General features: G+C 40.0%; 1 protein-coding gene across 1 annotated transcript in view; it reads left to right on the forward strand.

Annotated features, from left to right (window-relative positions):
• The first annotated feature begins 835 nt into the window (after nt 1–835).
• The window catches only part of epb41l4b (erythrocyte membrane protein band 4.1 like 4B), a 36,836-nt gene continuing 16,465 nt past the window's right edge, over nt 836–21,206 (forward strand). Inside the window, exons 1-11 of the mRNA XM_041794204.1 lie at nt 836–2,817; nt 7,659–7,763; nt 7,854–7,896; nt 8,415–8,493; nt 8,739–8,783; nt 14,716–14,768; nt 18,761–18,881; nt 19,480–19,567; nt 19,650–19,738; nt 20,264–20,333; nt 20,426–20,595. Coding sequence (XP_041650138.1) covers nt 2,533–2,817; nt 7,659–7,763; nt 7,854–7,896; nt 8,415–8,493; nt 8,739–8,783; nt 14,716–14,768; nt 18,761–18,881; nt 19,480–19,567; nt 19,650–19,738; nt 20,264–20,333; nt 20,426–20,595 — 1,148 coding nt within the window. The 5' untranslated portion in view covers nt 836–2,532. The remainder of the gene's footprint in view (nt 2,818–7,658; nt 7,764–7,853; nt 7,897–8,414; nt 8,494–8,738; nt 8,784–14,715; nt 14,769–18,760; nt 18,882–19,479; nt 19,568–19,649; nt 19,739–20,263; nt 20,334–20,425; nt 20,596–21,206) is intronic.

Raw genomic sequence — 21,206 nt, forward strand, 5'->3', positions numbered from 1 at the left:
TATTGAACAGATTATGAATGTTATGAGGTTAATATACAGAGTTGATTAAACAGTTTATACATTTTTTTTAGTTTGCAGGCCTAAAGCCTAACAATATTTACAAATAAGATAATGCTTTATTTTCAGAGAGGAAGTTCATATATTTCAGCAACACAACACAAAACAAAGTTGTCACAGTCAGGTCAGCCCACAGATTGGCTCTGCCCCTGACAAACCCAGAGAATATCCCCCTACCCACACGCAGCCATGATTACCTCTGCCAAGGAGGTTATGTGACCTGCAGATTTGTTAGTTAGTTAGTTAGTTTGTTTGTTAGCAACATAACTCAAAAAGTTATGAACAGATTTTGATGAAATTTTCAGGAAATGTCAGAAATGGCATAAGGAAGAACTGATTAGATTTTGGGAGTGATCCGGATCACCGTCTGGATCCAGGAATTTTTTTATAGGATTCCTTACTATTGGGAGGTAGGGCTAATGGCAGAGGTCTGCGCTCTCCAAGTGAAACTGAAATGTTTATTTCACTTTCTAATGAGGTTCAAAAAAGTGGGTGCTTTTCTAGTTTATTGATAGTATAAATACGTGTGTGCTGGATGAGTAGCATTGGTGCCAACAGCCTGGCTAACAGTAACTTTATTTTAGAGCTGAAAGTGTGTCAAATTATTATTTGGTTCTGATGTTGAAATGATTTTTTGTGCCAATTTTTAACCCTTTTAACCACTTATTCCACCCATTTTTCCACCATTAATTACCACTTTGGCACTATTTTTGCCCATTTCCCCCACATTTTAGCCCCCTTTTCATCCTGTTTTTACTCCTCATTTTTGCCACTTGTAATATATTTTCACTACTTTCCACCTATTGTTGCTTATGTTGACCAATTTTAGCCTTTTTTAACCTATTTTTATCACTTTTTATGCCAATTTTTCCCCATTTTAACCCATTTTCAACACTTCCTGTCTTGTTTGACTCTGTTAACCCACTGTTGCCTCTTTTAATCCATTTTTTCCACTTTTAACCCTTTACTGCTCCTTTTGGAATCCCATATAATCCCCTTTTCACGCATTTATGCCACTTTAAACCATTTTAATTCTGTTTTAAGAAAAGGGGGGTCACATTTTTAGAAAGCTACATTCTACAGTATAAATAAATAAAGAATGTATTTGTTTCTTTGTTAAAAGTGATAATTATTCAGGTAGAAAGTAAAATATGGTTACCAGAGTTTAACTTTACAACAGGCCATAATTTTGCTGACCTCCATGGGCCTCCAATTTGGCTGGGACCAGAAAGCTCTCTTCTTTATCCCCCCTCATGGGTGGCCTTGGTCACAGTATAGTTGAAATGTAAATAAGAATTGGTAACATAAATAAAATAAAATAAAATAGGAGGCAGAACTGATATTCTTTGCAGTTCAATGGCAAGTTAAAAGTGACATGCTTTGATTAGTAGCAGTGAGATATGATTATTAACATGGAATGAAACAGAATAATCCAATTTGATAATACAGTTTGAGCAGTAAATACAGTAAAAGTTAAGCATATACAACAAGAAGTAAGCTACCTTCTATTAAGGGGTAGGTTATAACACTGAGTTTGATCAGGATGTTAATTGTGTAACTGAAGCAAATTATCATTTATGAAAAGTCCTAATTCATTTTGAAGATTTGTTAAATTGTTTTGTATTTCAGTGGCCAAGTCTTTGGTAATGCCTTTTAAAAAGGACTGAAATAGATGATTATTATGGGGCCCCTCTTGAAACCACACAACGACCCTGGGGGAACCCCGGACCCCACCTTGGGAACCACTTATCTACAGTGAAATATTCCCACGGCTGGCAAGCCTATGACAGACAGGTGGCGCTGGTTGTCAGGCTGTAATGGGTCGGTTAGTCGGGAGGAACAGAAGTTTGTTCTGCGTTGTGTTTTTACGCAGGCGCAGTTCACTCTGTTTGCCCAGTTTCGTTGGTTGACTTTTACCTGAGAGGTAGTCTAGTTTCGGTTCGCCGGTGTGAAAAAGCGATAACAACTACAGTGCTCCGGACCGGGCCAGAGGTTTCGGGACTTTCCTCCTCCCTCCCCGGACCCGTGTGACTCGGGAGCTCCCGCTGCAGAGCGTCGGACGGGATTTCTCCGGGATTTCAGAGTCGGTGCGCAACAGCGAGCAGAACAGGAGGGAAAGGCAGGTGCACGGGAGAGGACAGGGCAGGGGGAGGAGGAGGAGGAGGAGGGCTGCTTGTATTTCCGTAACACAGTCCTGTCGTCCACACCCGGCCGAATGATTGGAGATCAACTGGTTGGCTCCTGGTCGATGTGTGTTAGTTTCATTAGTATGCGGCCAGAGCTGCCGACATCCAGCCTGAGGAGTGATCGGCAGCCCTGAAGTCTCCTCCGTGCCTGCTGAGTGACTCCTCGCCCCGTGGAGGACGAGGGGGAGGAGGCGGCAGCAGCACAAGCAGGACCCCAGCTCTACACGCTGTTGTACGGAGCAGCTTTCACGGACACGACGCGGACCTCCTCGCCTTGTGGGTCAGAAAGATGATGGGCTTTCTGCGCCGGACGTTCAGCCGCCGCTCCCGGAGCCGCTTTCAGACGAGAGAGAGGGACGAACGGGACGGTAAAGGGGGAGAAGGAGAGGGAGGGGGAGCAGGAGGGGTAACAGGGAACCCCCTGCTCCTGGCCCATCAGCAGCAGGTCGTCCACGCGCCCGCCGTGGTCACTGGGGGGGCGCCGGTCCACATCCCTGCAGCAGGGACCGCGAGGACCACTATCACTTGCCGCGTGCTGCTGCTGGACGGCTCCGATGTCAATGTGGATTTGCCTGTGAGTGCGCTGAAGCCTGTCCGCTGTGTTTACACTGGCCATGCTCAGTGTGTACACAGCATGAGGCAGGACGAGGTGGTAGCCTAGGTCAATGTGTGCCAAAGTATGGCACTGGGACCCCTTGGGGGACATCACAGTGTATCCTGGTGGTCCAATGCATATGAAAGACGTTGCTGCTGATTTAAATTTAATTCACTTTATTTTTGCCTGGAGTCAATGTACCTTTTTTCTCTTACTTTAACTTTTGAAATTTGGCATGCAGTAACACAGTTTGATCATGCAAACATTGCATTTATTAGTGATTTTTCCATGATGATGTTAAGGACAAATAAATCCAATTTCTAGCCTGGAAAATGTTAAAATCGGGCTATGAAAAGATTAAAATTTTCATTTGTAATTAATCTCAGAATTTCTGTCCCACCAAACTTTTTGGTCTTAATCTCGTTGGTCTGTCATAACCTCATAGAAGCCCAAAAATGTTATTGATATCTTGGATTTGTTTAGTCCATGGATTCAGTCCAAATATAGCCCAGTTAGTGTCCTTGTGTTTGGTGATAGCTATTTACATTTCACTTTAAACAAAATCTAGGCATTGTTTGGATGTCTACATAGGCGTAATGTTTTTTGGGGGGTTTTTTAAGAAAAAAACACATTTTTCAACCATTTTTGTTCGGGGGGGGGTTATCGTGACTGTTAAAGATTTTAACATGAACTGAACCAGGGGAAAAAAGAACTTATTATGGAATGAAAATAAGAACACATGGTGCAGATGGCCTTTCATTTGTCCACTGAGCTGTCTCTGAGTTTTCTAAGCTGAAGTGAGACATTAAGGAACAGTTGTGGACTTATTTTACATCAGTGCGGCTGCAGGTAGAAGCTGCAGAGGCTTAAGACAAGTGTGCCTAGTGGGACAGTAAATCATGTGATTACCCAAGAAATTACTGCTCTAATTGTTGACCTTAATAATAATTAATATCAAACGTTTTGAGAATAGGTTCTCAGTCCAAATACTTGCTTCTGTAAAGATCATTATCTTTATTTCTTTTTGAATTAGTTTTTACTGAAGCCCTTAGAGTTGTGTACTGACTGCTAAGAAATGACCATGTTCAGGATCTCTTCTTTAAAATGAGACTATTTTGGTGATTGAATTATCTGCACAATGAAAAAATTATCAGTCATGCAGATCCCTTAAAAGTTGCGTTAAACCCGTGTCTGAAGTGCGTCCATCAGCAGAGCTAAGTTCCCAAAGTTTTAGCGCCTGTTGTACCACAGTGACCTAGATTGCATGAGTGTGTGTTGGCGAGCGTGTCTCCTGTACAGTAAAAGGTGCAACTCCAGATGGTGTTATGATCAGCCAATCCATCACATTACTTCCCTATTCTGACTGCAGGGAAATCTAAGTAAGACAGAACTGAAGCTGCCCCCTCGTGTTTGCTCTCCCACTGCATCTCCCTCTCTCTTCCTTCTCCTCTCTATTTTCTTGTATCTGATCTACTGCCAGTGATCTCTCCCCTCTCTTACTCCACTCCTAATCTTCTTTCACACCCCCTCTGTGGACTGCTACCCATGCTCATCATCTACTCGTCCTCCTCGTCCTTCTCCTCCTCCCTTTGTCTCCTCCATCCATCTCCCTCTGTCTCCCTTTTATTCCCTGACTCCCAGATCAGATTTTCCACTGTGGGGACTCTGTGTCACAGACGAGCGCAATGAGTGTGCGAGGGGGCAGGTGGGCTGATGAGCGAGTGTGTGGGCATTCATGCGTAAGTGGCTTCTCATAAAGACGTTTTCATTTCGAAGATTGTGTATGTGTGTGTGTCAACGAAGCATGCAGTGTACGTGCGTCACCCCCAGCCTGAGTGAATATAGGGTGTTCTCAGGGAAGAGTGTTTCTTTTACCTACCTACATGGAGATTACAGCAATAACACAAAGCTACAGCTTCTTCTGTGGTGTTACCGTTTCAATAATGAAATAACAAAGGGCTTGTCAAGCTGGCCAGCTTAGTCACAGGTGTGTAGGAACAAGTTTGTTCATGTCAGGGTGCACTGAACGGAGCTGAAACTCATATTAGAGCTCATTAGTCTGTCACTTTAGGCTGCGTGAAGACAAAACACAAGAAAGAAAACAGGAACAGTACAATACTAATTCTCTTTATGTGATAGCAGCAATGATTTCAATCAGGCTGCTGCAGAATAAGCAAGAGCTTATGGGGATTAGGTTTTTCTTTACTGTCCCCAGTCCCTTAATAACACAGATTTCCTCACACATTCATACACACACCAGGAAGTTTAGACGGGTTATCAGGATCCAAAGTACAAGGTTGTTATCTTTCTGTGTGTTATATGGGTCAGACTGGGGTGAGGTCTTCACAGTGAGTGATGAGAAATGTCTGAAGTTTAGGACAAATACTTCTACAGAAGTCAGTCAGACGACAGGGCAGTGACTCATGTTCTTAGTTGTGTGTTTTTGACAAAGGCTTGACTAATGGCCTCTGCTTCAGGGGGTTGGTTCTTCTTTATGTCCCAGATCTAGACATCCATACTCACACAAATAACGACTTTTACATGTGGTTTAAGCCATTTTGCCCTTGTTATGGACAACAGGTCTGCTTCTGGTTTGTTTTCATGCCTAATTTGATAGGAAATCCAGGAGCCACCTGTGTGCTTCAAAGACTCAGTTAATCAAGGATGATCAGAGCCTTACAAGTATACAGGATTTGAGAGTCACTCAGATTACAGAGGGATATATTCACCTTTTTTTATCAGTGGCAGCTGAAGTAAATTCTTGCAACACATGCACCCCAGTGAATGATGTGCCACAACCCAGGGCCTGAGATAGGGGTGTTTGTGGCCAGAATCAAGCTTGACAAATATCGACACGTGTGTTACTCAGCAGCTGCAAGGTCAAGCTTGACGGCATCTCTTTCATCCAGGCCTTTTCACCCATGGTAATATGCCCAGAGACTGCTTGCAGTTTTTGGGCTCTTGGGACATCCACAGCACAACCAGGGGCTCATGGCAACCCAACTACCAACTTGTACGTTACCCTTAGGCATGCTTACTTGCCACATCCAACCCTTCCTCCGCCTTAAAGGTGTGAAGTTGGCTCTTAATTGAACAGGTTTTCCCATGACCCTGGTATTAGGCAAGGACATCCAGGGCTCAACTAGGGTTGTGTCATTCTTCCTTTCCGCCAGATGGTGCCCTCAGGTGGGCTTACTCACCACATCTATGCCTTACTGCAGCCTACATTTTTGGACCGAGCATACCTTAAACTTATGCACAGCACTTTATGTTTTTAAAAAGTTACACCTGGACTAGTGACATGTTAAAATATTTACATGTGGTGAGTTTGAGGTAACATGCTCTATGATGTGATCAGCAAGTACTATTGGGTATCTGAAAAATATTTATAACTGAGATTAGGTCATGTATGTGTCTGTTTTAACTGAAAAGAGATGCTTTAACACATGTTTACAGGCTATGACTTATTTTAGAAAAATAGAACAGGGTGTCATATTGGTCTTTCTGAGGTGTCCAAATGACAAAAGCACTCCTGTCCCCTACTTATATCTATAACAAATTATCCCCCAGAACCCATATGAATTAAGAAAGTGTTAAATTGATCACAAAAATATCACAAATCTTGACTGATTCATTGAAACCTGGAATGTGATAAGGACTGTGTGTGATTAGCCAGCTAAGTGGTTGAAGTCATATCCTTTTGGAGTCAGCACCAGAATAATGAATGAATTTTGATCTGGAAAATATTGATTAGGTTGTTTAGAGGCTGTGTCAGGTTATACACAAATTTAACCAAAGCTCTGAGTGGCACTATGTGGATGTTAACCTTCACTGAGGGTCGAAGGCTGGCAGTGCTAGCGCTGCTAACGTAAACTACATTCAGTAAACCAACTTCACGTCATGTCAGTGTGAAGTTGTTTTACAGGATGTATGTACTTGAATTTTGACTGGTTGACTAAACGCCATCATATTTTGCTGAGCAATTATTCAGGAGGGGTCTGGCTGCAGACCGTACATTTCTGATGGCGATTCTTGCAGACTGTTCATCTGAGATGCTGTGTAGGAAGAACAGGATAACAATGTGAGTTTAACAAATGTAGCTAAAGCTAATATCACTAGTTATTGTCAAATGTTTTTATCAGAGCAGTTTCAGGCATTATACAATCAGTCACAATAAGTGTATAGTGAAGTAATAACATTGATATGTAGATAACATACCTGTGTAGCTTACAAAACTGCTTTGTGAGCTTAGCTTTAGCGACGTTTGAAATGTAGCTCAGTTATCTATAGCTAAGTAAACTTTAGCAACATGAACTTTAGCAAACATAGCTAAGGCTAACTTAGCTAATGTAGATACGCAGCTGCTATGTGAGCTTGCTTAAGCTACATCAGCTACGTGGCTCCTTTTGATACAGAGCTGCTGCGTCGCTTATGCAGCTAACAGAGCTACGTAAGTTACACTTGCTGCATTGAAATGTTTTCATGGATGATGACATTTTTTCCCCAGGCAGACTGGTTACTCAGTTTTATTTCATGTTTTGTAATTAGGTTTTGGAGGTCAGATTTTTAACTTTAATCCTATTTTATTTCCAAAGAGTCAGCGTGTGTGTCTCAGATGAATGGTCAATGAGAGTGGCTGTCAGAAACTTAAGGCAGCTAGACTGTCTTGAATTTTTTTCCCTTGGAGCATCCCTACCTGTGATGTTGGTGTGCTATGGTCGGCTCTCTTATGTGTCTCGGGCTCTGTTTACCACAGCAGAGAATATTTATACGACATACTTTTTTCTCAAAATATGTGTCTTTTATCTGTTGGTTTGCAGAGTAAGTGTAAAGGCCAGGAGCTTTTTGATCAGATCATGTATCACATAGATCTGGTTGAGACGGACTACTTTGGGTTGCAGTATATGGACACAGAGCAAGTCTCAGTGAGTAACAGGCTCATAACTCCATTACATTAGACCATACTTTGATGTACCTAAGTCTCACTGCCTTATTCTCTCTCTTGTCTTTTTTAGCACTGGCTGGATATGACCAAGCTTATAAAGAAACAGATCCGGGGTAAGTTCTTATCATCTGTTTTCAAATGAGCTCTAATTATTTTGTGTTGTGCATGCTTGCAGGAAAATGTGCTGCATGCTGTATGTGCATGTGGAAGCAGGTGAGCAGGGAGCAGGTGCTGCATTATCCATTGTTGACATGGTGATTAGCACGTGCATTAGCAGCCGTACCCTTGTTTGCTCACCAGCTCGTAACAGAGGGATGAATAGATGGATTAATGTTGTTGTAGTTGTCCTCTGCTCCTTTTTTTCATTGAGTGCATTCTCTAGAAGAAAGTCTGATCCATGTTGATGTGAAACAGGAAAGAAGCATTAAAGGATGTCACCAAGAAATGTAGGGGGGTGAAGATTTATGGTCTGGCTGGCAGAGACAGATGGTGAAGGAAAAAATTAGATAAAGTGGATGAAATAATGGAATTAGATGGGGTTTGATAGATTTTGATAATACACTACCTAATCTCTCCTTCCCATCTTATTGCCTTGCATACTTGTTTTACACTCTCCTTTGTTTTTTCTCAGATGGGCCTCCATACAGACTGTTCTTCAGAGTGAAATTTTACTCTTCAGAGCCAAATAACCTGCGTGAGGAATTTACGAGGTAAAAACCTAGAGTACACACAACCACAGTACAGCACATACAGATTTCTCTGGAGCCCGGTGCTGAGGTCCGAGGGGGATGTGGGGCTAATTACTCTGCTGCTGTGGGCAGATTCAAATCGAGGCCAAACGGACAGAGACTTTTTAAAACAAATTATGTGTCAGGGTGGAGGATAGGCTGATGATACTCAAATTGATTTATGTTACTGTTCAGCCTCTCACTCTTTGTTTTCTCCACACCAACAGGTATCTGTTCGTGTTGCAGCTTCGACAAGATATTCTGTCTGGAAAGTAAGTTCCTTTGTCACTGCTAATGCTCAATAATCCAACAAAAATTACAGTAAAACACACCCAGAAATACAGGTACACATAAAAAGAAACATTAATATAGTGTGATATATTAGGAAACAACAAATTATTGAAAGCTAATAGGCTATTACCAGGAAGCCCATTAGCTTAGCTGCACAGCCAGTCTGGCTGGTGCCCCTTCATCTCTGACTGCCACTCTCACTGATCATCTTAGACACCGTATCTCAGAACAGAAATACAAGCTGAAACTTTTTAAATAAAATTAGATTGAACTTCTGTTTAGCATTAGGATAAGGTCTGAGGTAAGGGTAAGGATACCAAAAGTTAAAAGTCAAAAAGCTGAGGTGCAGATGGCCTATTGCTTAGGTTGCACTCCATGTACGAGGGTGGCCCAGGTTCAAGTCCAGCCTATGGCTCCTTCCTGCATGTCTCTACCTCCCCCTCTCATACCTGTTTCCAACTCGATCCACTGTCCTCTTCTCTGAATAAAGGCTTAAAAAGCCCAAAAATATATCTTCAAAAAAAAAAACCTCAAAACCAGACCTGCAAAACTTGATTATAAAACATTTAATGAAGCCGAGGAAACAGACTGCTAACAGGAAAATAGCTTATCCTCAATGAAAACATTCCAACGCAGCCAAAATAGCTTAGATAGCTCCATTAGCTGCACAAACTATGTAGCTAAGATCGTGATATAGCTAATGGAATTACTAAGCTGAGGGAGCTAAAGCAAAATCATAAAGCAGCTACATACGCTACGTATCTGTGTTATCTGTGTAGCTAAGTTAGTTTAGCTATGTAGCTACATTACCTATATATCTATGTTATGCATAGCAAAGTTAGCCCTAGCTACATTGTTGCTAAAGTTAACTTAGCTATAGATAACAGAGCTATGAAGTTAATGTGGCTGACATAGCTAAAGTTGCTATGTAGACTACATATCTGCGTAATCTGTGTAGCTACATCAGCTTAAGATATGTTTTCTAAAGCTAACAATGCTATAGCTAATGTTACTAAAGCTAACTTAGCTACATTGCTTATGTCATAAAGTTAATTACATAGCCAGTGTAGCTCTGTTAGCTTAAGCCAAAGTTAAAATTCAAACAAGCCATTGTCCGTTAGCTACTTCTAAAACAGATCTATGCATAATTTAATCCCAGATCTGATCATATCCTTTGATTTATTTGTGAAATTTTTCTTAGTCTGTAATGTTGTGATATGGTTATTTCATTGTTGGGACATTGTTTATGAATAAAGTTGAATGTAAATAAACAAATCTAAACTGGAAATATGATGTACCAGCAAATAACGGCATTTCCTTTCTGAGATATATGGTGATTCAAATGAACAGTCTGTAAAAATGGCCGTCAGAAGTGTACAGTCTGCAGCCAGACCCCTCTCGAAAGACTAGTAATAGAAGAAACAGCTAGCCTTGCTCTATGTAACATTCACCCCACCACCCACCCAGCACCTTCTAAAGTCACTTACTTGCTTTATGCTAGCCTTGGCTTGCACCTCTCTCACTTGTGTTGACATTTTCTTGACCAGGAACACAGATTTCTTAGAGTCAGCTTCTTGTATCATGATTTTGGTACCTTTGAATAGAGACAGCCAGTCTTTAACCTATGCAAAGCTAAAATAACTGGTTCCTGGCTGTTGGCATACAGAGATGGCAGTCTTTTTGTTGTTGGAGTTAAATTTGAGGATGGATTTGTGAGCGTGGTGATAAGAGGAGACATAGGTGAAAGTCAGGTCAGGTACAGGTGTCATAGAGGACGGGAGGGAATACAGACACTGGAGCTGATTAAAAGCCCCAAACAGTAACTGGATAAAGGACAGATATGAAAGGTATGCTGGGTGTGAATTTGGATGAAACATAGATAATACTGACAGGAAGCTAAATGAATGAGGAGAGAGATTAACAAAAGAGGATTGGTTAACACAGCATAAGACTAGGTATGACAACAATAATGCCAGGAATTTTTGACCATGCTGCTGGATCTGATTATTGTATTGTAAAACAATATTTTTCAAATGAATAGTATGATACAGGTCCAAACAAAAAGGGATAGAATAGAAGAGAAAAGAATAGACACATTAAGCTTTTATTGAGTAATTAATTCAATGTAAAACAGTACCTTAAAGTACACAACATTCACATGTTCACAGTTTGAGCATACAATCACCACAAAAAAGAGACAGTAGGTTGAATATGATTACACAGTTAAAACATAATAATCTGACACACCAGATAGACTGTTTCATATCCTTTGCATAGGATATGTTCAGAATTCATCTAGGAAAATCTCCCATACAGAATGTTTGGGACGGTTAGGACTTTTTTAAACAAGACTAGGTAAAAACCTAGTATATGGCTGACTGCAACTATCTGGGATGCCTGTTGAAATGCCTGACTGGCAGAGTGATTTTGTCATTATTGTTATTTTTTGTGAGCCAAATGCATTGTGGCAACTTAAACGTATAGCTGCATGCTGTCCTTTCTCTCTGTCCGTCTCTCCTCTTAATAAAGCTCTTCTCTGTGTACATATGAAACTCTACAGAGACATGTGTCATACTTCACTGATAGAGACAGACAGTGAGACACTGGAGATCAAATGTTTTTTTGGCAGATGTAAGTCTTTAATGGTAGTAAGTTTATACTAACACTAAAACGACTGTTAATGAACTGTTTATTCTAAAATTAAATAAAAACTACAGCAGGTTTAATGAACATTTCTTATTCTCTTCAGACAGGTGTGTAAGGGTCTTTATATGTGTAAAATTAAGCTGAATGTCTACTTTAGTGTTCCTATTGTTTTTTATATCCGTTAATTATCAATAAACAGCACATTTATCATATTCCCTGCAAATAAAGATGTGCCAAACGTTTGAGTAGCATTCTCTTCACAACGCAGATGTGTAGATTTTAACATTTATTTGTTTCCCATAAACCAAATTTACTCATATATACCAAATATTTTTTAACATACTCCTGGGTCACGTGGGTGACACAGACTCACACAGCTGGAGCTCGCACACAAAGCACTGACGCGCTGGTCCTCCATGGTCAGAGAGGAGCTTTAAGAGGAGAAAGTTCTGCTGTTTATCCTCCAGTATTCTGAAACTTGTGCCCTCAACAGATAGAAGCCTTGAGTCTACACTACCGACATGTTAGTGTGCGTTTTAGTGTAGGTGTTTGCGTGAGGGTCGCACTTGTGTGTGTCATTCTTATGCAGCATGAAAGAAGACGAGGATGAGAGGAGAGCAGCTGACGTTGCTGTGAAAAGACGCACGAATGGTCAGGGAGAAAGGGCTTATAAATAAGACTTATAAATTAGTGTTACTCAGTCAGTCAGTTACTTGCTTACTTACTTACTTACTTACTTACTCAGACACAGACACTGCCATGGGTAGGGCTGACCCTAGTGGTCAGCCAAAAATTGGGGATTGGACAAACTTTCTGTCTGTCACATTCATTGTGGGCCAATCAGTGTGGCAAGACAAAATGAGATAGTAGGCATGTGCAACTCAGTAGAGCAATGTGAGTTTGGCAGGCACTGTTGTAGTTTTTGATAAGTTGACCTAGTTGGTGGATTGAACCATTGTTGAAGCCGTTCAGGCCAAGTGCAAAAACAACCCCACCAAGAGCAGCTTTCAGTGTGAGCCTTTGCTCTTCTTTTTTTGAAGAAATGCTGCGCCGATCTGGTTTTTAAAAACCTTGCTAAAGCTACATCCAAGCTAATTACTCCACCAGCAGTCATTGTATATACTGGCTCGGAGTACAACTAAACCCTGCCCGTAACTATCTCAAAATCATGCTGAAGCAGGTTGGGAGATGAGTGAAAACATCTTTGCCACGTAAAGCTGTCATACAATTCTGTGCTCATCTTTTGATAGAGAACTCTTGTCCAGTTCTGATCTAACTGCTGCTCTACTATAGCTACATCTGAGCTAATTGCTACAGTGGCACCAGCCTTTGCTACTGGCTTCCAGTACAACTAGACTTTGCCTGTAGCTGCTGCCTCATTCTCCTCAGTGATGCTGATTGGTCTAATACGTTCTCAGACCTGACACAATTGTTCCAGGTTGGAGCTTTGCAACATTAGATTTACACATTAGATTTCAGTGCATAAAAATATATCTATGCTTATAACACACAAGTCTCTTGTGCCCTTATAAAAGGAGAAGCACTCAGTGAAGAGACCTCTGATCTCAATTATGCCTCTATTCACTACTGATAAGTTAAGTAACCTTGCATGGGGCCCATAGTTGCCCCGACATCACCCCCCTTCAACAGACCCAGGTAATGATATGCCGTTACTGCCTACCTCAGAGCCCCAAACAAGGTAACTAACTACTCCTGGTCCCAACATTACACATGAAAAATAACTGATAAAAAAATACTGATACCTATAGAAATTTCTAAAAGAGAGCTTATAAAGAGGATGAGGGAAGCAGAGCCAGGGTGAGGTACGAACTAATGACACTAGTGATTTTGCTATAAGCCCCCTACATCCCACTTCTACTGGATTAACCCTAATTTTCCACCCTCGCTTTTGAACTTCTGCCCCTAGATCTGCTCAACTAAACATTTGTCTTTCACGCTCTTTCTCCGCAGTCTTACTAGAGCATTGTCTGATCTATAAAATAAACTCTCCACTAATTTGATTATTGCACAAGAGGGGTCATTAATTTTTTTTATTAAAATCAACTAAAAGTGGTAGAAAATCAGGTTACCAATGTCTCTCATAGATTTTTCTCTAGCCTTTAAGCACCCATAGATAGGCATGGTGACCTTCCAAACATTATACAGCCCTTGAGGATTTTATTTGAACAAATTAAGTTATAATAACCATTCTAATACAACAGTGTTTTGTAACTTAACTTGTGTAGAATAAATACAAGGCAAGACATGTCCTGTATTTTTAGATTAAGAGCTACAGACTTACACAACATTGAGTGTGGATGTTAAATATTTCACTCCGTTACTAAAGCTTACATAAGACGCTAGAATAACCTCAGACAGAATACGTTTGTGATGTTTTTAGAGCATTACATTTTTGGATATGTGCTAAAAGGGTTTCTGACTGTTTTGCCAAATTTTCACAAGTGACTATGGCAGTTTCTGATGACATCTGTGAAAGTGAATACATGAATGAAAGTAAGCAAAGCAATATTATTGTATGGATGCTTATAAATGCCCCATATTAAAGATTATTTAAAAAAAAATTCAAAAGTGTTGACCAACATGCTTCAATCAGACCTAATCTTAATGGTAACAGAGTAAACTTTTACTTGAGAGGCACCTTTAGCCTAATGGTCATGTTAAACTGTTGTTGTACTCTAAACAGACGGTTTTTAAACCTAACATATGGCTCCTTTTCCGCGTGTCATTCCCAGTTCTCTCCTTCTCTCCCCAGTTTCAGATTCTATCCACTGTTCTTTCTGAAGAAAATAAAAAAAGTAAACTTTTACCTGTAATGGACAAATTTTCATCTGTCAAACAAGTCCTCCTTCTGGGTCTCACAGGCAGCTTTAACCTGCTACCAGCACTCTTACATGTGCTAGCCTTTACACAGGTCACCTACATTGAAGTTTGGGGGAGTTCTGTAGAGTGAAGCCAGTTTTTTCACACACACAAACATAAACCTGCTTGCACAAACACACATACTAAGAAGGCGTGTTTCCCCTCTCCCTCCTCCTGGCTCTATCTGGGCCACGGATCCCCTGAGTCCAGCTCTATTATAAAGCTCAAGATCAGGAACAGGAGAGGGCTGCTTATTTTAGGAAAAGGGTTGCTCCTCTCCTCCTTGACACACACACACACACAGTGTAGGGCATTCAGTTACTTTAATGTCTTTCCAATGTGTTTATGAATGCAGCTCAGCACCTGTGTCTCTGTTTCTTTGATCAGGCTGAAATGTCCGTATGATGTCTCAGTGGAGCTGGCGGCATATTGTTTACAAAGTGAGTCCAGTTCACACTCATTTATTTTAGCTTATTTAACTTTGTTTTAGTTAATCCTCATAAATCATGCATCTATTACATCGCTATGAACTGCATCTGGATTTAATTTCAATGTATGGAGAAGCTATTAATCATCATTCATTACACTATGATGAGAGTTTTTACTAAGAGAATTAAAACCTGAACATTTTATATCACTGATCTCTAATTTGTAATGAAGTTCAACATTTGGTTATGAAGCCATTCTGAAAAAAACTCTTCTCTGAGCTAACCCCTCACTTTGACATCCATAACAGACAATAGAAGGGAAAAATTGATGTTTCAGCCTCATAGGATGATGCTAGACTAAGGTGGATGCAGTATGAATTTTAACATATTAAGAGGATTGCATGCCTGCAGCTAATCGCAATTATAAAAATCAAAGCTTCCTCAAGTGCATCAACTCAGAGATAGCGTGTGTTTTTTTTTTTTTTTTTTGATAAAAGAAAACCAGTCATCACACTGGATTAGCTACATCGTCTAACTATTCTCTGACTATGGAACAACACAGTGGAGCTTTAAAGATGTACTGTAATACTTCTTTACCCAACCCATGGCTCTTTAGACACATGTGGCTCTTTTGTGATGACTTGTGGCTATTTTAAGTTTTACTTGGGAAAAAAATCCTCACAGAAAAACTTAAACAAAAGGACATTTTGATGTCAGAAATGATCTGTTACATGCACAACAATCAGTTTGTTTTCCACTCTTACATATTAGGCTTTTAGTGGCAAATTTTATCGTCACCCTTCATTTTGTGAAGGTATTTCCATTAGAAGTGTGCAAGAGAGAACATGCAAGACACAGTGCACTCAGAAAGTATTCAGAACCTCTTCACTGTTTTCAACTTTCTTGCAGCCATCATAACAAACTGAACAAAGATTTCATTTGTTTATTTTGTGGGAAATTAGTATATCACATTGACATAAGTATTCAGACTAGGGCTGGGAAATTATGCAGTACATATTATGCAATCATTCAAGACCGGTTTTTAAGAATACTCTACAAAAATACTACTTTTTTAATTTTTGTACATTTTTCTGATTAAATATGAGGATGACATAAAAATTATGATTCCCTTTAATACATGATTTCAAATCCAATTTGCAATATCAGTCAAAATCATCAAAACTAGATATTTTTTCAAATTGTTCAGGCCTAGTTTTGTTGAATATTGTGTTGGTTATAATATATAATAATGTATATATTATATATCATATAATGTATATATTATAATATATATAATATATACAATTATAATATATACAATTTCCCCAAATCGTTCAGCCCCAATTCAGACCCTTTGCAACAGCACTGAAAATGTTGCTAAGGTTCCTCCCATTTCTCTTGATCATTGCTGAGATGTTTCTACACTTTGATTGGAGTCCATCCGGGTAAATTTAACTGAGTTGACATGATTTGGAAAGACACATCCCTCTCTATAGAAGGCCTCACATCTTACAATATAATCAGAGCAAAAACCAGGCCATGAGGTCAAAGGAAGTGCCAGCAGAGTTCAGAGACATCACTGATCTAGGGAAGACTACAAAAAATTTGTTGCACTGAAGGTTTGAAAGAGCACAGTGGCCTCCATAAGTCTCACATGCCACAACCAGGACTCTAACAAGAGCTGGTCATCTGGCCAAACTGTGCAATATGGGAAGAAGGACCCTAGTAAGAGTGAGGTGTAGTAAGGTGATCAAGAACCTGATGATCACTTGGACTGAGCTCCAGAGATCCTGTGTGGAGATGGGACAAAGTTCCAGAAGGACAACCGTCACTGCAGCCCTCTAATCTGGGCTTTATGGCAGAGTTGAAAGACAAACGCCTCGGGCTTTTACATGGAGTTTTTTTTTAACTCCAAGTGGGTATTCATGTGTTTTATACTGAAGAGAGGCTTCTGTCAAGCCATTCTGCCATAAGCTTATGGCAGGTTGGCTAGCTTCTTCCCTTATTAATCAGTTTGGCTGGGCGTCCAGTCTTGGTTGTGCCAAACTTGTTCCATTTGAGAATAATAGAGGTCATTGTACTCTTGGGAACCTTCAGTGCAGCAGGATTTTTTGTAGCCTTCCCCAGATCTGTGCCCTGCAACAATCCTGTCTCTGAGCTCTGAGGGCATTTCCTTTGACCTCATGGCTTGGTTTAAGCTCTGATATGCATTGTCAGCTGTGAAACCTTCTATGGAGAGGTGTGTGCCTTTCCAAATCAGGTTCATTCAATTTACCACAGGCGGACTCCAACCATGGTGTCATACATCACAAGAGAAATTTAAAAGAAACAGGAGCTAAATTTCAAGTGTTTTACCAAGGGTCTGAATACATATGTCAATGTGATATTTTGGGTTTGTATTTTTTATAAAGTTGCAAAAAAAAGTGCTGTTTTCATTTTGTCATGATGGGGCACTGAGTGTAGATTAACCAGAACAAAACATTTTGTTTTTTTTTACTGTAGCATCAGGCTGCAGCATAAGAAAACTGATAAAAGTGAAGAAGGTCTGAATACTTTCTGAATGCACTGTAAATGTGCAACTCCATAGCAGAGCTTTAAAGACATACTTTACTGAACACTGAACTCAAGAAAGAACTAATTGATGATACCAAATACTTGTTAAATTAGAAAGAGTCAAATACTCTCAGTGATATCAGATATACAACATTTATAGCTCACTAAAATGAACTGTTAGTGTGTTCAGCTAAGTTAGAATGATTTTTTTCCATTTAATAATTTAACTTTTGCTTTGTAAAAGAAGATTCTGTTATTAATATTAAAAAGGCAGACTCACATGAACTGACAGGCCCCATTGGAACAAATGTCTTTTTTTATGTTGCTGATGTTGTGCTAAGGAAAACTTTACATCTTCTAAGAGTAATACGGTCTAGGCCCCAAGTAGCTAAAAACAATCATAGTGAGGGTTTTTTTTCAGAAAATAAAACCAAAGATCTACTGGATGTACCAAAATCTGAACTATAAATATCCAACAGTACTTGCTTATCACCTCTTAGAAGGGTATTGTAATTCAAACTCACCACACCTAAATATTTTAGCATGTCTCCAGGCTAAGTACAACTTAGAAAAATAAAAAATACATGCTTACTATCGGTGCAATATTTGTTATTCTGCTACAAATCATACATTTTTATATTGCATGCCATTTTACCATCAAGTAATCCACCAATTCCTTATTGCACTGTGTCTACAGGGACCCAGGGACCTAACTATAAATTGCTTGATATAACAACACTTTTGGGCTTTTAAGGGGGCTTAAATCTTTCTGCTGGGGTCATTTTTGGATTAAAAAATCTATTCTGATGCTTCTTTTATTCATTCTTGGCCTCTTATTGTTAGTTTTAGTCAAATACCTTATAATTTGATGTGCACCGATGATGACTTCATCTTAAGGCTCCTCGGAGCATGTGACCCTGGCATTTTCCTACCTTTGCATAATAGTTAAACCATGCATGCATATCCTTAAAACAAGGAAGGAAAAAAGTGGAGGGTGTAGAACAAAGAGGAAGAAAGAGTACAATGTCCTTACTTGTTTCACATTTTGTCAGACCAAATTTAGATCAGGTTGATGTACAAATTTATGACAGCTGTTCTTTTCATATATAAATGAAAAAGATGCATCGATCCTAAACTCATTTAGCTTTTATTTATAACGTTCATTTAATGTTGAAGCCATAATGGATGATGTATTATGTATAATGTGCATATTCATGTACACATGTGTAGATATACTTGCAGTTAGCTATGACTACATGTCTGGCAGTATAACTATTATATGATAGCATGGACCTTTTCTGTTTTTGTTCTTCATGTCTTCTCCTGTTATTAACAAATAAATAGTTTACTGGTTTAGTTCATTTTTTATTTTTTTAGCATCATTCTAGTCATGGTTCCTTTGTGTGGTGGTCTTTTTAATCTATATTTCTAATGACTTGGTCTGTTTCTAGGTGAACTGGGTGACTGTGATCCCTTGGAGCACTCTCCTGTCCTGGTGTCAGAGTTTCGCTTCGCTCCCAAACAGAGCGAGGCCATGGAGGCGGACATCTTTAGCAGGTGGTTGGAGCTCAGGTGAGTTTGAAGCAACACTCACTGCAATAGTGCATATTGGTTGGTGCCCAGCAGTGATTTGACCTCAGCAGGTTGTTGTTTTTAATAGACAGAATAACTGGGATAAATACAGAGCACTGAGCAGGGGAGGGACTCATTCTTCCCCTGACTTCCCACACTAACATCACCCCCAATGAGGGAGTCTAAATTTCTCTCTCCCTCTCTCTCCTCTTCCTCCACCTCGGCCTCCCTCTCACTGGCCCGTATGAAGGATTAAGGGATTAATCCCTGAAGGGTCTTGATTGATTCTGAGCAGTATTTAACCCAGCTGTGGTCCGATCACTCCCATCTCAGATTAAATTACATACACATATGCTGTGTTTTACTGCACTGACTGAGCCGCATGAGAATGAGTCCACACTCTGTTCAGAGTCATCCTAACACACAAGAAGCCTGAGTCATGGTTGCCTACATGCACAGCCGACACCTATTACCTGCAGAGGTCAGGAGACGTCATTATTGATACATGTCTTTGTCACAGTGTGAATGCCGAGGTGACGGAGGGGACGATGTTTGTGTTGTGAAAACTCATCATGGTGTCTTATTTTGAAATCTACAGGGGACAGAGCCCATCTCAAGCTGAGATCTCTTTTCTCAACAAGTGCAAGTGGCTGGAGCTTTACGGAGTAGACATGCACTTTGTAAAGGTATGTTTGTGTGTTTCATTGTCAGAAGTATTGCTGTGTTACAGGTGAGTTTGGAAACTTAAGGTGTGTGTTGTATTCGCAGGGTAGAGATGGGGGAGAATATGCTCTAGGTCTCACTCCCACTGGCATCTTAGTGTTTGAAGGCTCCAACAAAATCGGCCTTTTCTTCTGGTAAGTGCATCAAATTCGTCTCTAATTTAAAGCTTTTCTAGAAACTTTAGTGGAACTCTAGTGGAAACTTTTAGAAATCTGGTGGACTTTTAGTTCCCATAGAATGACCAGCAAAGTGCATTTTAACACATTTACCTAAAAAAGTATAAAAGCTACAGAAGTGCTTTGGAATCCTGATCTCAATTGCATTAACCCCTTTTAAATGTTAACCTATTAAGACACAATAAGGATAGAAGCAGATAGCTTTTTTTTTTGTCACCCACACATCAAATAAACCTTCAGTTGCTGTCTCCTTTTAAAATGATGGGTGTGAAAACATCTGCTGTATTCAATTCACTTCATAATCTTTATTAATATCACATCTGCATGACTTGTCTTTTGAAGACTGAGATGGATGCAATGCATAAACAGTTAACACAAGAGATAACAGTGGTGTAAAATGTCAGTTCAGATAACACCTCTTGAATAACAATCTGGTAGTAGTAATATGGAGTCTTTCATTTGTGTCCCTCTCTGTGTTTTTAGGCCAAAAATCACTCGGCTGGACTTTAAAAAGAGTCGGCTCACGTTGGTTGTGGTGGAGGATGATGACCAGGTTTGTTCCATCCTTGCACAGACTCATCCCTGCATACAAAAAGCACATGTACGAACACATCATGTGACTAACACTGTGTCCTGACCACGCAGGGTCGTGAGCAGGAGCACACTTTTGTGTTCCAGCTGGCCAGTGCCAAGAGCTGCAAACACCTGTGGAAGTGTGCTGTAGAGAGCCACGCCTTCTTCAGATTACGACAACCAACCACAGGGAAGGCCGGACGCAGCGACTTCACACGGCTCGGTTCACGCTTCAGATTCAGGTAGAGCACTGAGACAGACCCCCACCTGATCCTCATGCTGTGTGTGTGTCATTAAGTGCTGAGACTAAGGCTAAAGAATGATAAGAGAAGTTGGCTCTCTCAGGTAGACAGGGCCAGGACTGATACCAGCACTGGGGGGAGTGTGTCACATTAAACAGAGCATTTGTATCTATGGATACACTGTATCTATGGTTACATGGATCTGTTCCTATGGCGACTGAAATATCCCCTCTATATTGTTTGTTTTTTCAGACATGTTCAAAGAAAAGTCATCACACCTGATGGGCATTTATCATTTATCAGACAGCTAAACAAAAGCAGTGTGAGCTCTGATTTATTAATTAAAAAATCATATTACAGGAGGTGTGAGGAAAAACAGGAACATCTGTATGATGTGATGCATTATTGCATTACAGAAACATTCTAGCGTCATATATCTGGAGCAAAATTTTAGATTAATGTGTTTGTTTGTACTTCTAGCATTTTATTATCTTCTATTATTTCATGCCTTATTATTGAAGAATATTTTTACCCTTCATTTTGAAAACGAAAGCTTTTATTTTGAAGTGTAGATGTGCCAAAGTGCATGAAATCAAGGGCTTCAAGCTCAC

Source organism: Cheilinus undulatus, linkage group 8, assembly GCF_018320785.1.
Source record: "Cheilinus undulatus linkage group 8, ASM1832078v1, whole genome shotgun sequence".
NCBI lineage: Eukaryota > Metazoa > Chordata > Actinopteri > Labriformes > Labridae > Cheilinus > Cheilinus undulatus.